Raw genomic sequence first — 14,000 nt, 5'->3', positions numbered from 1 at the left:
TGTGCGAAGCTTGTCAAGGCGGAAATAGACGGCTGGCTGTCATTAAAAGCTGCAGGGGTAGTCGGGAAGTCGTTTTACGCGACGTTTGTTCGACAGATCAAGAAATGTGTAACACCAGATATACTCCTGCAATGTCTCGAACTGTGAGACAGCAGTATTTGTAAATAAAATAAAAAACAACAAGATAGTTCGCGTATTTTGTAACCATGCTTTCTTCTGCATATCTGTCCACGTTTTCTCACAGTCTCATGGACACAGTCGCTCCTTTAACTATAGGAGCCATGAAAAAATGTGAAAAAACGAGAATAGAGTTCGCGCAAATAAGCATTTGCTGTATGGTACATGTACCGCGGACCCCAACCAAAATACAAGTACACATTCAGCGTATACCGTGTGGCCATAAGTATACATTCAGCGTACCGTGTGGCTCGATGAAGTAAGTGCAGGGTTGCTTCTGTGATCCCACCGAGTTGTTCGCCCAGCACACGAGTGACACGAACTCAGTGGCGACGGCTGGCTTGTAGCGAGCCACGCTTCGGGTCCCGTTGGTTGTGAATGTGAGAAGATCTCGCACCTATGACCAGCGAAAAAAAGAAAGAAACGATAACGTGGTCTTGATTATTTAACTCCTTCGTCATTTCTGTCGATTATAAGGTATACGGTGTGTAAGTAGAATCGACCGCAGCACTCTTTACCCATCCACATCATCGCCAGATTGCATCCACTTGACAACAACTAGACGAAAAGCCACATTCGGCCGCTATAATTCGATGTTGTTTTGTCATACGATTTTTCGAATTATTGTTTAGACGTAAGCACACACTGGTCAGCGGATAGCATTGCTGCATGAAAGTGTAACACCCGCAAAACGGTAGTTACGATTCGTAAGCGAGTCCAAAGTCACTTTAATGATAACGTTTTCTACATAAAAATGTGCTTGGCACCCCCCCCCCCCCCGGCAAAAATACTTCAGCGACTTCTTGGAGACGTTTCCCGGTCGACATCCTGGGCGATGCATAACGGTACCTTGTTATAATTGTTGTTTACGCGGTGTTCACATGGCATGCAAGTAGCACTTATAATCTGCTTGCAGTTAAGTCAGGCGTTCTGGCGTTGACTTGAGTTAGCTTGAGTTGGCTAACTTGAATACAGTGCCTGCGCGCTCCAACTCATTTCTTATTCTGCACGCACCCGCGGGTTACCAGATCTGCGATAGTAAGGGTGTACGCACTATTCACGCGAATGTTAAAGTAGTTTATAGACTCCCTGCCGTATATATTAGCCGCCATAATTAGGGACTACTTATTCTACTCTATGCATTCAGTTTCACACAGGAATGAACCAATGTTTTATACTTTTATCACAACAGTGCTAGATTGGTTTCGGGTTGTTTCCTCTCAGTGCACAGTTAGACCGGTGTTTTTACTGCCTCCTCCCGCCCCTTCACCCCCGCGTCTCCGCCACTTCACCCTACTAAGCGAATGGGAAACCTCTATGCTGTCAACACTAGACTTAGTAAGAAACATGGAGTTTTCTTCGAAACTACATGTTATCTGTAGTATTGCAGGTACATGCATGCGTGAGCATTATTCACAACGGTTTCGTTTCGGCTATACATTGGTAGGCTCAGCACACGTATATTTTGCGGCTCTGCATAATGACACTTCGCATTGTTTTTTATGGCTCTTTAAAGCAGGTTTCCTCACCTCTGAGTTGTTTTTCATGACCCAGTGAAACGTGAGGTCTTCTGGGTCGGAGTCCATCTCGCACGGAATGAGGAGTTCCTCGCGAGATGTCGAGTACCGGAACACTTCCTGCATCCCCTTTCTGCAGCGTGGTGCGTCTGTCGAAATAAAACGAAAATACATATAAAGGCGTCCGAGGAGCTTTTCAGAGAATGTTCGTTGTCACAGGGTTGCCTGCATAGAGCACCTAATATCAAAGCGGTCTAATAGGTAAATAAAATTGCCTCTCATTTCACCTCCAACCTTGGCCAAACTCCAAAGCTTGATTTTCCTTACTGAGCAATGTGGTTCACTCGCAAATCTATAGGCTATCGTCGACCACATCAAGAGAAGCTTCAGCAGCATTTCCAACTACTGCTGTTCAGTTGGCGCGATTAGTTTGCGTATGTTCGGCTCACTTTCTCACTATTTTCGTTCTTACGTTTCCTCATCCCGCATATGGTTCCCAGCTGGAACTATGTCTGATTACAGATTCTACAAGTTGTTTGTCCCTTTCTCTCTGAAACACACACACACACACACACACACACACACACACACACACACACACACACACACACACACACACACACACACACACACACACACACACACACACACACACACACACACACACACACACACACACACACACACACACACACACACACACACACACACACACACACACACACACACACACACACACACACACACACACACACACACACACACACACACACACACACACACACACACACACACACACACACACACACACACACACACACACACACACACACACACACACACACACACACACACACACACACACACACACACACACACACACACACACACACACACACACACACACACACACACACACACACACGATTGCGTCCCTCTTATTCGTTTCTGTCTATCGCATCTTACCACCGCATTCATTTAGGTGCATCCTGCTGCTCAGCAAAACGCTCGTGAACACCCCACCAGACTTTCCAGCTGCCCATGCCTTGTCTACCCTCTACCCGTCCTTTAAAAAAAATATCTGCAAGCAGTCATTACCTATGGTATACCTCTTTCTATTGTCGAAAATGCTTCCCTTAATCTTCTGAAGTGGTACAGCGTGGCACAGCTGTGTTTACGACCCGTCTTATTTTGTGAGGCTCCTTTTTAAAACACCACGCTATCACAATTTAAGATTCAAGTGGGGCAGTTATGCGCTCGAGGTCAGCGAGTATGCATATATGTATATAAATATTTCATGTACACTTATGCGTACACAGAAAGAGCTCAACAGTGATAGACGCTGCCCGAGAGATGGGAATCTGTAAATTACCATCGCCTTGCACGCAACGTCTTAATTGAACCTGACAGTGAATCAATGCGGCGGCATGCAGTACCATGGTCTCTGTTGAAAATCACGTATGTCGAGTGCACAAATGTGCGTAAACAAAAACAATGGTGACTCACAATTCTAAAAAGTAGGTCAACGTATTGCTTCTTTTTTTTTTCCTGCCCTCGCCCAAACCTTGCTGTGTATCGATCTATGAAAAGTTAAAATAAGAAATGAGCAGATATCTAGCCTCAAATTCTGGGTTTTATTGTGGAAGGTCATGATGTAGGCAGAGATACTGTTTGAGCGCATGCAGTAAGTGAATGCATAAATTACATATATGATCGATCGATTGATTGATGTGTGTGGTTTAACGTCTCAAACCATTATATTATTGACGTCATAGTGGAGGGCTCCGGAAATTTCGATTACCTGGGGCTCTTAAACGTGCGCCCAAATCTGAGCACACGGGCCGACAACATTGTGATAAAGGTTGCAGCGCAAACGCGAAAGTGCCCGAATAAAAGTGACCGAAAGTCGAGGAACTGACGGCAGAAATGACAACACGAGCGCTCGTGTTGTCATCTGTGCCTTCCGTTCCTCACCTTCCATTCAGTTTTTTTCTAGCACTTTCGTGCTTGCGCTGCAACCCTTACTACAATGGAATTTAACCAACTATTCCAAATAGCCGCTCGCCTACATTATTGTCGTCTTCATCGAAAATGAAGCCGCTACCACCGAGATTCGATCCCGCGACCTGCGGGTCAGCAGCTGAGTATCTTAGCCACTATAGACCACCGCGGTTGGACCACAAATTTCATAAAGGCAGCTGCGGATCACTAAGTGCACAGTACACACAAAAATAAAGTTGACACGTGTAGAGCACTTTAGGGGGTCGGGCTATCTATCCTGTCACGTGCTGCCGTCGTCGCTTGGCGTATACCGCAGGCCATTCAGGTATATAACTATAGTATATTCAGCACTATCTTGCACGAGCAGTCTTATTTCTTTTGTTCTTCAAGCCTCTTTGTTGTGGTATCAACAGCAGTCCTCATCCTCTTCTTCTTCGAGCGCCTTGATGATGGCAGTAACGCAGCTGAAACCAGATATTGCGTAGCTAGCTGTAGCACATTTAGCACGCTCTCACGCCAACAAGAAGTCTCCTATTAGTATTCGAGCAACTTAATGGCGACCTCAAGTGTGGACATTGCAAGTAACCTGAAAACAAAAGGACAATATTTTTACCCTCTTTCGCTCGAATCCTCGCGGCACATAGATAGATAGATAGATAGATAGATAGATAGATAGATAGATAGATAGATAGATAGATAGATAGATAGATAGATAGATAGATAGATAGATAGATAGATAGATAGATAGATAGATAGATAGATAGATAGATAGATAGATAGATAGATAGATAGATAGATAGATAGATAGATAGATAGATAGATAGATAGATAGATAGATAGATAGATAGATAGATAGATAGATAGATAGATAGATAGATAGATAGATAGATAGATAGATAGATAGATAGATAGATAGATAGATAGATAGATAGATAGATAGATAGATAGATAGATAGATAGATAGATAGATAGATAGATAGATAGACAGACAGACAGACAGACAGACAGACAGACAGACAGACAGACAGACAGACAGACAGATAGATCAATAAATAAATAAGAAAATAAATAAGTCAATAAATAAATAAATATTCTCAGGTCTAGTGCCACGTAATTACGCGCGAACCAGATCAGTTTCAACGCAGTCATATTCAGAGAAAGTGAAAACATCTCGAGTAACAGAGAGTGGAGTTAGTGATTCAATCTAAAAGTCAGGCCGTGCAGACACTGACACGAGAAAGCAGTCGAGACATCAGACAAGCATTCTAAAGGTATACGAAACGATGGATAGAAACGGAGGCGTGAAAACTTATCTGTGCATTGGTCAGGTAATAGGCCAACCTATCCATCCGGCACGCATGAGTAAATCTATGGTTGGCTTAAGAATGCACTACCGTGGTCGCTGACATGCCGTGCTCCAGTCGCCGGACACGTTTTTTCATTCTTTCGCCTGTACGAAAACTGCGAATTCATCAAATTTCGCTTTGAACTGATACTGTCGACAATATCGAAATAGATTATAAAGGTGACTCTTCGGTTACTGATATGCTGTGCTCTGATAATACCCGGTCACGAAGACCTTAATGCAGTTTTGCAACTCACTATCCGGCGACCGACTAACCGACCGACCGACACAGCGGAACCTCATTCTCAATTACTATAAGCGGCCGCAGCTAAAGGGAACTTCATACGCCACACCTCTATGACAGTCAGTGAATCTGCAAGTGTGTTTTAACGAACGCATGTAAGTCCGCTTCTTGGCTCTTACTCGGTCATTCTTTCTCTACAAAGTGGCACAAATCTGCCTAGCTTATTGGCAGCCTTAAAGAAAAAGATGAAAACAAACATTAAACCCGTCTCAATTTCGCACTCTCTTTAGCCTGCGAGTTATGATATGAACGTAAGAAATACCTACGACTCGTTTTTTTTTTATACTGATTTATTCTGTAGAATGATGTTAGTCGGCGTTTGTGGTGCCTTAACCTTTTCTTGCGTACGTCGTTGCACGTCTTGTTTTTTTTAATATAATTAAAGTGAAAACGTGTTTTTATTGTGATGCTGGGTAAAAATAGTGAATGAATCCTGCAATACTCTGACGCTATTGTAGATCAAGAAAAAGTGAGAACGACGTGTTTACATTGACTTTTTTTCTATGAAAAACTCTGAATATTAAATACTGAATATGAATTCTAAATAGCACTTAAGCAGTAATTATTCTCTAGTAGGTAGCTTGTTCCTGATCAAATTAAACAAAGATTGGAATTACAAGAGCCTGCATTTTTATGTTACGCTTTGATCATCATTTCAAAGGAGCACACTAGTGGCAGAAAGATATTTACTTTTTTGGCCTTATTAAAAGTGTAAAGGTAAACAAGCTGTCTGAGAACATTTAGAAAATTTCTCTGACGCTGTTACGGAAATAGGGTAACGTTACACGTCTATTGCCTTTTGGTTTCTTTCGATGTAATGCGCGTTGAGACGCAATCGAATATCATGCACTAATTCTGCGAGGGTTACCTTTGAAGCCTCATCGCAGACTCCCGTCACGTGTTCCCGAAGACAGCCGATTGGCTGGCTTCGCGAGAACGAGCGTGACCACGGCACAAACGAGGCTCTTCGGAGCGCGGCTGTTACACAGGACGGTACGTGAGCTCATGGGTAGTGGGGCGCCATAGACGGGACAGCAAGGCACTCTCCGGTCGATGCACTCTATAAGGTTCCCATGGCGCGCGTGACGGTAATGGCACATAAGCAAGGAGGAGAGTGCCGAAATAGGTGCTTCCATACACCGAAATTGAAACTGTGTATGCCGAAGTAGGAGTAATCACTATATCTTGTATATCAGAAATTCGAAACAGGCACAAGAAAAGCGAATGAGATTCGACGTTTGAAGATATATGTAATGTTATCTTCTCTCAGCGCGACTCGAGAGACCCAACGGCTGCTGCACTTCTGAAGTGTAATTTCGTTCTTTGCACTCATTTTTGTCGAGTAAAGGGTAAAGGAAAGAAAAAGAGAATGGCATAAATAAAAGCGCATGGAGAGCCTTAGACTGTGCGAAAGTAGATGGAGAAGTATAAGACGTGAACTCGGACTCGAGACGAAGGTATGAGCTTCGGACTCACATTGGACGCGGAGGTCGAGCGAGTTGCTGACAGCTTCGCCCCTGGCGCTGCGAACGTGACAGGCGTAGCTGCCGGTGAACTTGGACGTGACGTTGCGCAGCACCAGGTACTGCTCCTGCAGGAGTACGTGCGTCTGGGGCAGCGGCGTGTGACCCGCTGCGGACGACGCGGCCGACGCAGGGCCGACCGCCGCCGCTGACGAGGAGGAGTTGTGCACGGCGGTGAGGTCTTCTAGCGGCTCGCCGTCCAGCGTCCAGAGGACGTCGCTGATCCACGGGTTGGCCCGGATGGCGCACTCCAGGTACACGTCCTGGCCCTCGTGTATGCGCTCCAGGTGCAGCCCTTGGCCCAGCGACAGACTCGCGTGGGGCGCGTCTGGGAGGAAGAGAGAGAGAAAGTCACATCAGGTACGCCAGTGAGTAAGATACGGAAGAGTCTCTTAGCACGTTACTGAAATACGGTTCGCAAATTCTGTGCCGTATGGCTGTGGCGCACATCTTTATCCCGGTCATTGTGCTTTTGCCAGCGAAGGCACCCCGATCGGTTGAGGCATCCTCACGAAGCAGTCAGTTGTCGTGTGCTTGACACCCATTTTCTTACCCTTCCGTCTTTTTCTAAAGAATCACTCCCCCCTTCCCCTACGCGACGAATGTTTTTTTTTCCTCGAAAAAATTACGATGGGGTTGTCACACCTTATTGTTACTTGTCAACCTAACGATTTTTATCGAGGAACCTGTATTTCTGGGGACTCACTGTCACTAGAACTGGAAGCGGCAAAAGCACGCCAGCAAGAAAGGAGGAATGTAACTACTGTGCTGCATTACCGTATACGGCTACCATATCTCGCTACCTTGCTTAGTACCAGCGAGGATGGGGAGGAGCCCTAAAACGTGTTGTGTGATGACGTAGATTCTACGACAAAAAAAAAGCGGTTAACAAAAAAAGCTGTTTCAGCGGCGGATGCACAAACACACGCGAGCAGCTAATCTAGTGCCGCCATATGTATAAACACTTGTACACCATAGTTGTCGACTGCTTACGCAGGACTTAAACGCCCTTGCAAAACTTTTCTAAATAACCATTGAATGAATTCACATGAAGGATTTATTGCCTCACAAATCAACCACCACAAAAATTTTAGAATCCGTTCAGAACAAGTGAAGCTTCGCATTTTTCGTACGCTGTAATTGCTTTCCCTTTTCTCTTTTCCCGACGAATGTAGTAAAAGCTACGCAGTAAGGGATGGCACGGAGACAGAAGTTACGCCACGTGGGTGTCATGACCTTGAGTACAATTTATTTGTTTTCTTTGCAGGCGTGGCTAACCTTCACTATTTTTATCTAGGGACCTTATCACTGAGATCACTAGAGAGCACGTGTGGGTACGTGGTGGCCTCCCGCGGTGAACGAAGTAACTATGCGTCCCACGATGCTCAACTCGGCCAATGGCCGTGGATTGTGGCACTTGGCAAGGTCATCACTTGAGTGTATAGCATCATTTGTAGACAGAATTATGAGCAATTTAAGCTGACTTTGATAATTCAATGTATATTTCAGGCCCCGTCGTGCGCTAGAATGTAGGGATGGCGAGGTCTCAGGAGCCTCGACTACCGATCTACAGCGCCCTCTGACCGTGCTGAAGAAGTGTTGCAGAACCCCTATAAAGAAAGAGTTTGGCTCAATATGCCTAATCTAAATATTTAAGCAAAAAGTTACTCTTAGCACATTTACATTTATTATTATTATTATTATTAATATTATTATTTATTATACGTTGGTAATGTCTAAAGGTTGTCTACAAATTCAAGACCAAACAAAGTGGGTTGCCATGGCTCACTGTCACACCATTCACTGAGACAACCTTCCGCATATAGCCTCCAAGGTCCAGGAGGTGGTGGCGAAATAGGTAGGTGTTACTGGCTGGTCAGCAAAAAACAGCGGACACCACGAGGACTCCAGCACTTTCTAATAATAAAAATGTCCTCTGGCTGAACGCGAACGCTTTCCAGTTCTGGGAACTTCGTCAATGTTATGCATGCAAAGAAAAAAAAGAAATAAAAGAAAAAAAGAAAGAAAGAAAGAAAGAAAGAAAAGAAGAAAGAAAGAAAGAAAGAAAGAAAGAAAGAAAGAAAGAAAGAAAGAAAGAAAGAAAGAAAGAAAGAAAGAAAGAAAGAAAGAAAGAAAGATTTCATCCGAGACTCAACTTTAGCCTGCGTGGCCAAGTGAGGCGTGAAATCCCAAGGAAAGGATTTTGCAGAATCGCAGGACACCGCCGCAGACTATTGCATTACGCTAATTTATTGCACTGCGGCCGTTACCCCGGTCAGGGCGTGTGCCGTCGTGCTTGATAGCGCGTCTGAGGATAGAGTACTGCTGCATCTCCATGCCTCGCCTCTGAACGCTCGAGTGCGGACCGCCTCTTCTTTAGGTCCCCATCGGCGAGGCCTGCTTGCTTGCATGCGCGCCTACGTGCACGCGTGCGCACGAGAGAATCGTGCAAGCGTCCCTTCAAGATGCAGGGACACCTTGACGACGACAGTCTGCCCCCACCCAGTCGCGTAGTGTTCGCCGTGGAGCCCAACGCAGTCGAGACGGCAACCTCATTTAGCTTTAATAGAATTCCTCGCGAGCCACCCCAAAGCTCGCGCTGAAAGACTTCAGATTTCAGTGTGTCTGAACAGCGCCTCCTCTATTTTTCGGTCTGAATGACATTCCGACTGCGCCAGCCTGAAAGCGAGGAGACATATAAAGAGAGTAGTAAGGGGACTAGGAAATGATAATAAGTGAGATAGGAATGAAGAAATAACGAAACAAGGACTAGGCGTTTCTGTCACTGCCCTCGGTAACGAGTTGGTGCTTTCTTTTTTTCTTTTCTGGAAAGGATGACAATGAGGAATTGATTGCGATACCACCACGTGCCTACGGGGGTGGAAACGAGCGGGCCATCGGTAGGAGGCTGTCCGTGAAGGACTGTCTCATAAATGAAGCGCATACACAGAAGAATGAAGGAAATTGACGAGGCGAAGGAAATGGAAATGAGAAAAAAAAGTATTTCTAGACTGTCTTGGGCCACATGAGTACTTTCACCGTTCACTGTTGCTTTGGGTATTTCTGCTTGAACCACTGCAGACGTTATTCCGAAGGCTGTGCGTATAAGCTAGCCCACCTGGGCCCGAAAGGGGCATGCGCACACAAACATTTGCGTTCTTTTGTATTCTCCTTCGGTGTGGTGGGAGTATCAAGGATCGGAAGAGCATGCATATGCAATCCGCACGAGATTCCCGGTGCTAAATCTATCTATGAACTTTGCATGTAAAGAGACAGTTTTGTCGAACTTGACGTAGCCTTGGCGCTTCTGCTGAAGCACTTTACGAGCTGCCCATTCGTATTAACACCGACTTTTTTCCTTCGCACCGGATGTAAAACCGTTACGTTATTGTATACGCCTATACAGCACCAGCACCAATTATTCTCCTTTCTTCTTGTTTTTGTTTTTTACTCCTTTATTCCGTCAATTTATCAGTTGTCTTTTTTTTGCCCTTAGTTACATCTTAGTTTCATTGCTTCTACTAATGGTCCCTCGGCATCGGACGGGCCGATAATCATAACCTGACATGTAACGGGACATTCCATTCGCTTCTACCCGTTTACCGCGAGCACACACAGAGTGCCTGTTACTCTACTCAGCACGTCTCCTTGTGTCTCGCCTAAGTCTGGTGCCTTAAGTGTGCCTCCTTCGGCCCTTTGTTCTTGCATCGGTACTATCAGCGCCAAATGAAACCAGAACAGCGGCAAGCCTTAGCGATCATATAGTGCGCGCCGTCTACATATCACCAGGAACAGGCAAGCATGTATGCGCAGAGCTGCCTAACACGATGCCCGCGCCTGTCAATGGCGATAACTGGACGGTGCACACTATATGCGATCGCGAATGCTTGTCGCTGTTCGGGTTTCATTTGATGCTGGCAGTACATGCTCACTTTCAGCGCGTAACACGCAGCAGCCCTGACACCGTTTTCTTTGTGACACGGTGAAAGAGTAAAAAGAAGCTTTCATTTTACTTTGCTATCACATACCTCCTTTAACGGAGGAACAGCGACGGACCGCACCAACCAACTCTTCACTTCCGTCCCAGTGGTCGATCGCTAATCGATGCGCTACGCAACGTCTGAGTTCTCTAGGACAGGACCCCGCCACGCAAAGACTCTCCGCCCATCTAACCTGCATTCTTTTTTTTCGTTTTTTTCTTTTAACCACGAGTAGCTGGCCACTACACTGCCGGGGCAGTATAGCGACGCTACCAAGCCGCTTCGCACTGGCCGTCTCTGTCTGATGGAGCGAAACAGGGGCCACGCAAACACAAAGCGACAGCGGGGGAGATACGGTAACCAATACCGAGACAACGAGAATAAGGGAAACAAAGGAAGCTCCTCTGAGGTGGGCTAAGAGTATAAAGAAGCAGATTGGCGCGACCAGCTACACCGCGAACCCCGTCCAGAGCCACACAGGCAAGGGGGTGCCGATGTTGGGGAAAAGGTCGCGGGGAGGGGGACGAGGGCACACGGCTCCATCGTGCACACTGTCCCGGGCCACTCGGCTTTGGCGACACCACTGTCCTATACTCTGCCGCTTCGGGGAACCCGCTGGAAATGACGCGGGACTCACCCATAGCAACAACAGCAGCAGCGTTGGATAACGGGGTCGTGAGAAAAGAAGGCAATCGCGGCACGCGAGTCCAGGGTGAGATGCCCTCGGGCAAATGCTGGCGACGAAAGCCACTGATGAAGTGTATATACGCTCAATTTCTGACCCCTCCTGCCTTCAGGTCATGAAGAAAGTGCTGGCCGTCTTTAATAGCCAGGCAAGCGTATACCTGCCATGTTTCTGTTGTTGTCGTGGTGTGCGTCTAATAAAGGAAATACTCCGGACTGTGATATCGGAGCAACTGCAACAAATAACACGATAAAGTTGTCGCTATTAAAACTATCTGTGACGAGACAATTGCTAATAATTTTATCCCGTTACGTTAGACGCAATTTTTTTCGAAGCTGTACACTTGAATGATTTTACTCGCCCTGAACTGCCTTAATGCGACGACAGAACTCTGTTACGGTGAGCTTTTTCACTTTTGCGATAACCTAAATGCCCATGAACTTCCGCAAAGTTCTTTTTTGTTATTGTCACCAGAGAAAATCGAGAAAAGTTCTGACAATGACACGGTATTTGTAATCACAAGCTGTGGGCGTTTCAGCGCCTGCATGTAACCATCAAGAATTTACGAAAGTCTTGTGAGTACGAGCACTGTTTTCCAACATCCTTTGAGTGGATTCAAATATGTTAAAGTGGTTGTGTACAAAGAAAAAACGTAAGGAAGGAAGGAAGGAAGGAAGGAAGGAAGAAAGAAAGAAAGAAAGAAAGAAAGAAAGAAAGGAAGGAAGAACGAAAGGAAAAAAGAAAGGAAGAAAGAAAGAAAAAAGGAAGGAAGAAAGAAAGAAAGGAAGATAGAGAGAAAGGAAGAAAGAGAGAAAGAGAACGAACGAAAGAACGAACGAAAGAATGAACGAAAGCACGAAGGAAAAAAGGAGGGAAAGAAGGAAAGAAGCAAAGAAAGAAGGAAGAGGGGAGAAAGAGAGAGTGATAAAGGAAAGAAGGAAGGAAGAAAGAAAGATAGAAAAAAGACAGTAAGTAAGAAGGAAGGGAGGAAGGAAGGAAGGAAGGAAGGAAGGAAGGAAGGAAGGAAGGAAGGAAGGAAGGAAGGGACAGAAAGAGGAAGAAAGAATGGGAGAGAGGGATGGAGAGAAAGAAAGAAAGAAAGAAAGGAATAAAGAAAGAAGAGAAGGAAGACCATATGATGGCACTTCCAGATCAGTAGGTGGTTGAAAACTGCACTCTTAAAAAAAAGGCAGTGCTACTTACTAGGTTTGAGGTAGTAAATTGCTGTCACAACATTCAGTACCTAAGTAGTAACTACAGTTAGTAGACCACTGACATTTACTGCTTCTGGTTGCTTCTAAGGTAGTAAACGTCTGCGGTCTACTACCTACAGTTACTACTTATGTAGTGAATGTTGTGACAACACTTTACTACTTTAAAAGTTCGTGAGTAGCACTACCTTTTTTAAGAGTATGGTACCGAGATTTAATGACGACGTTTGATAAACCACGCTCGTCTAAACATTGAGCCTCGTAACGAGAAAGCCAGTTTCCCTGAAAGCCCCCGCCTCATACGGGTAACAGCGTGACCAAGATTCCTACGTATACACGCGTTACCCGCGTCCAGAACTTCTTTATTCACTGGGGCGCCTGATATGCTCGTCCTGCCGCGCCGCGGTGCTCTAGTGGCTAGGGTATTCGGCTGCTGGCCCGCAGGTCGTGGGATCGTATCCCGGCTGCGGCAGTGCATTTTCGATGGAGGCGAAAATTCTGTAGGCCCGTGTGCTCACGCTTGGGTGCGCGCTAAAGAACCCCAGGTGGTCCAAGTTTCCAGAGCCCTTCACTACGGTGTCTTTCATAATCATATGGTCGTTTTGCGACGTTAAACCCCACATATAAATCAATGAGCACGTCCTGCAGTCGCATACGGATGCGCAGTGTTCACCAGCATTTATATAGAATGGGCGCTGGAACGCTCGTATACTCGTTGCCACCGGTCGCAGCGATGACATGCCCCGTGTTGCTGCAGATTCGGAGTAATAGCCCGGCCAGCTGTTACCATGCGTGTCGCGAAGCATGCGAACGCGCCGCAAATCCGGCGCCGTTATACTTGGGCTGCCTCAATATACGAGGCTGGGCACGGCGCTGGCATACAGTGTTCCTGCAGACACGGGGACGACCTCCGCGAACGAGGCATTTGTGCTAGCCCAGCGGCGTTGGGAAGTTCGGGGCACGTCTGGGTAGGCGTGTATTGGAACGGGTTCCTCCTGTGGTGTGGTCTACCTTATTGCTTTGTTCGTGCACGGAACACACAGGGTTCAGTAGTAAGGAATAGTCACTGGCAGGCAGATCTACGCGTAAACTTCTTTGCGACATATCTCCGCAAAACACCTGTGTGGTACGCGCTACAAAACCACTGCTGACGTTCTCGCGGGCCACGAACCTTAACGAAGAGAGGCTATTTGGGCTAGTTGGTTGGATTTCATGGTAATAAGGGCTGCAGCGCGAGCACGAAGGTGCTAGAAGAAA

The 14,000-nt window shown here is 46.1% G+C and overlaps 1 protein-coding gene and 1 long non-coding RNA gene across 2 annotated transcripts in view; one reads left to right on the top strand and one right to left on the bottom strand.

The window, feature by feature from the left end:
* The window catches only part of LOC119165277 (B-cell receptor CD22), a 232,241-nt gene that overhangs the window by 31,469 nt on the left and 186,772 nt on the right, over window positions 1-14,000 (bottom strand). The window contains exons 7-9 of the mRNA XM_075895844.1: window positions 6,821-7,195; window positions 1,707-1,843; window positions 421-574 (exon numbers count right to left, since the gene is read on the bottom strand). Of these exons, the coding sequence (XP_075751959.1) occupies window positions 421-574; window positions 1,707-1,843; window positions 6,821-7,195 (666 nt within the window). The remainder of the gene's footprint in view (window positions 1-420; window positions 575-1,706; window positions 1,844-6,820; window positions 7,196-14,000) is intronic.
* The window catches only part of LOC142817902 (uncharacterized), a 98,047-nt gene that overhangs the window by 35,042 nt on the left and 49,005 nt on the right, over window positions 1-14,000 (top strand). Inside the window, exon 2 of the long non-coding RNA XR_012895415.1 lies at window positions 6,942-7,227. This is a non-coding gene — a long non-coding RNA (uncharacterized LOC142817902). The remainder of the gene's footprint in view (window positions 1-6,941; window positions 7,228-14,000) is intronic.

This window comes from Rhipicephalus microplus, chromosome 1 (assembly GCF_043290135.1).
Source record: "Rhipicephalus microplus isolate Deutch F79 chromosome 1, USDA_Rmic, whole genome shotgun sequence".
NCBI lineage: Eukaryota > Metazoa > Arthropoda > Arachnida > Ixodida > Ixodidae > Rhipicephalus > Rhipicephalus microplus.
The sequence above is the reverse complement of the archived record's forward strand: the minus strand, read 5'-3'. Positions and strand labels throughout refer to the sequence as shown.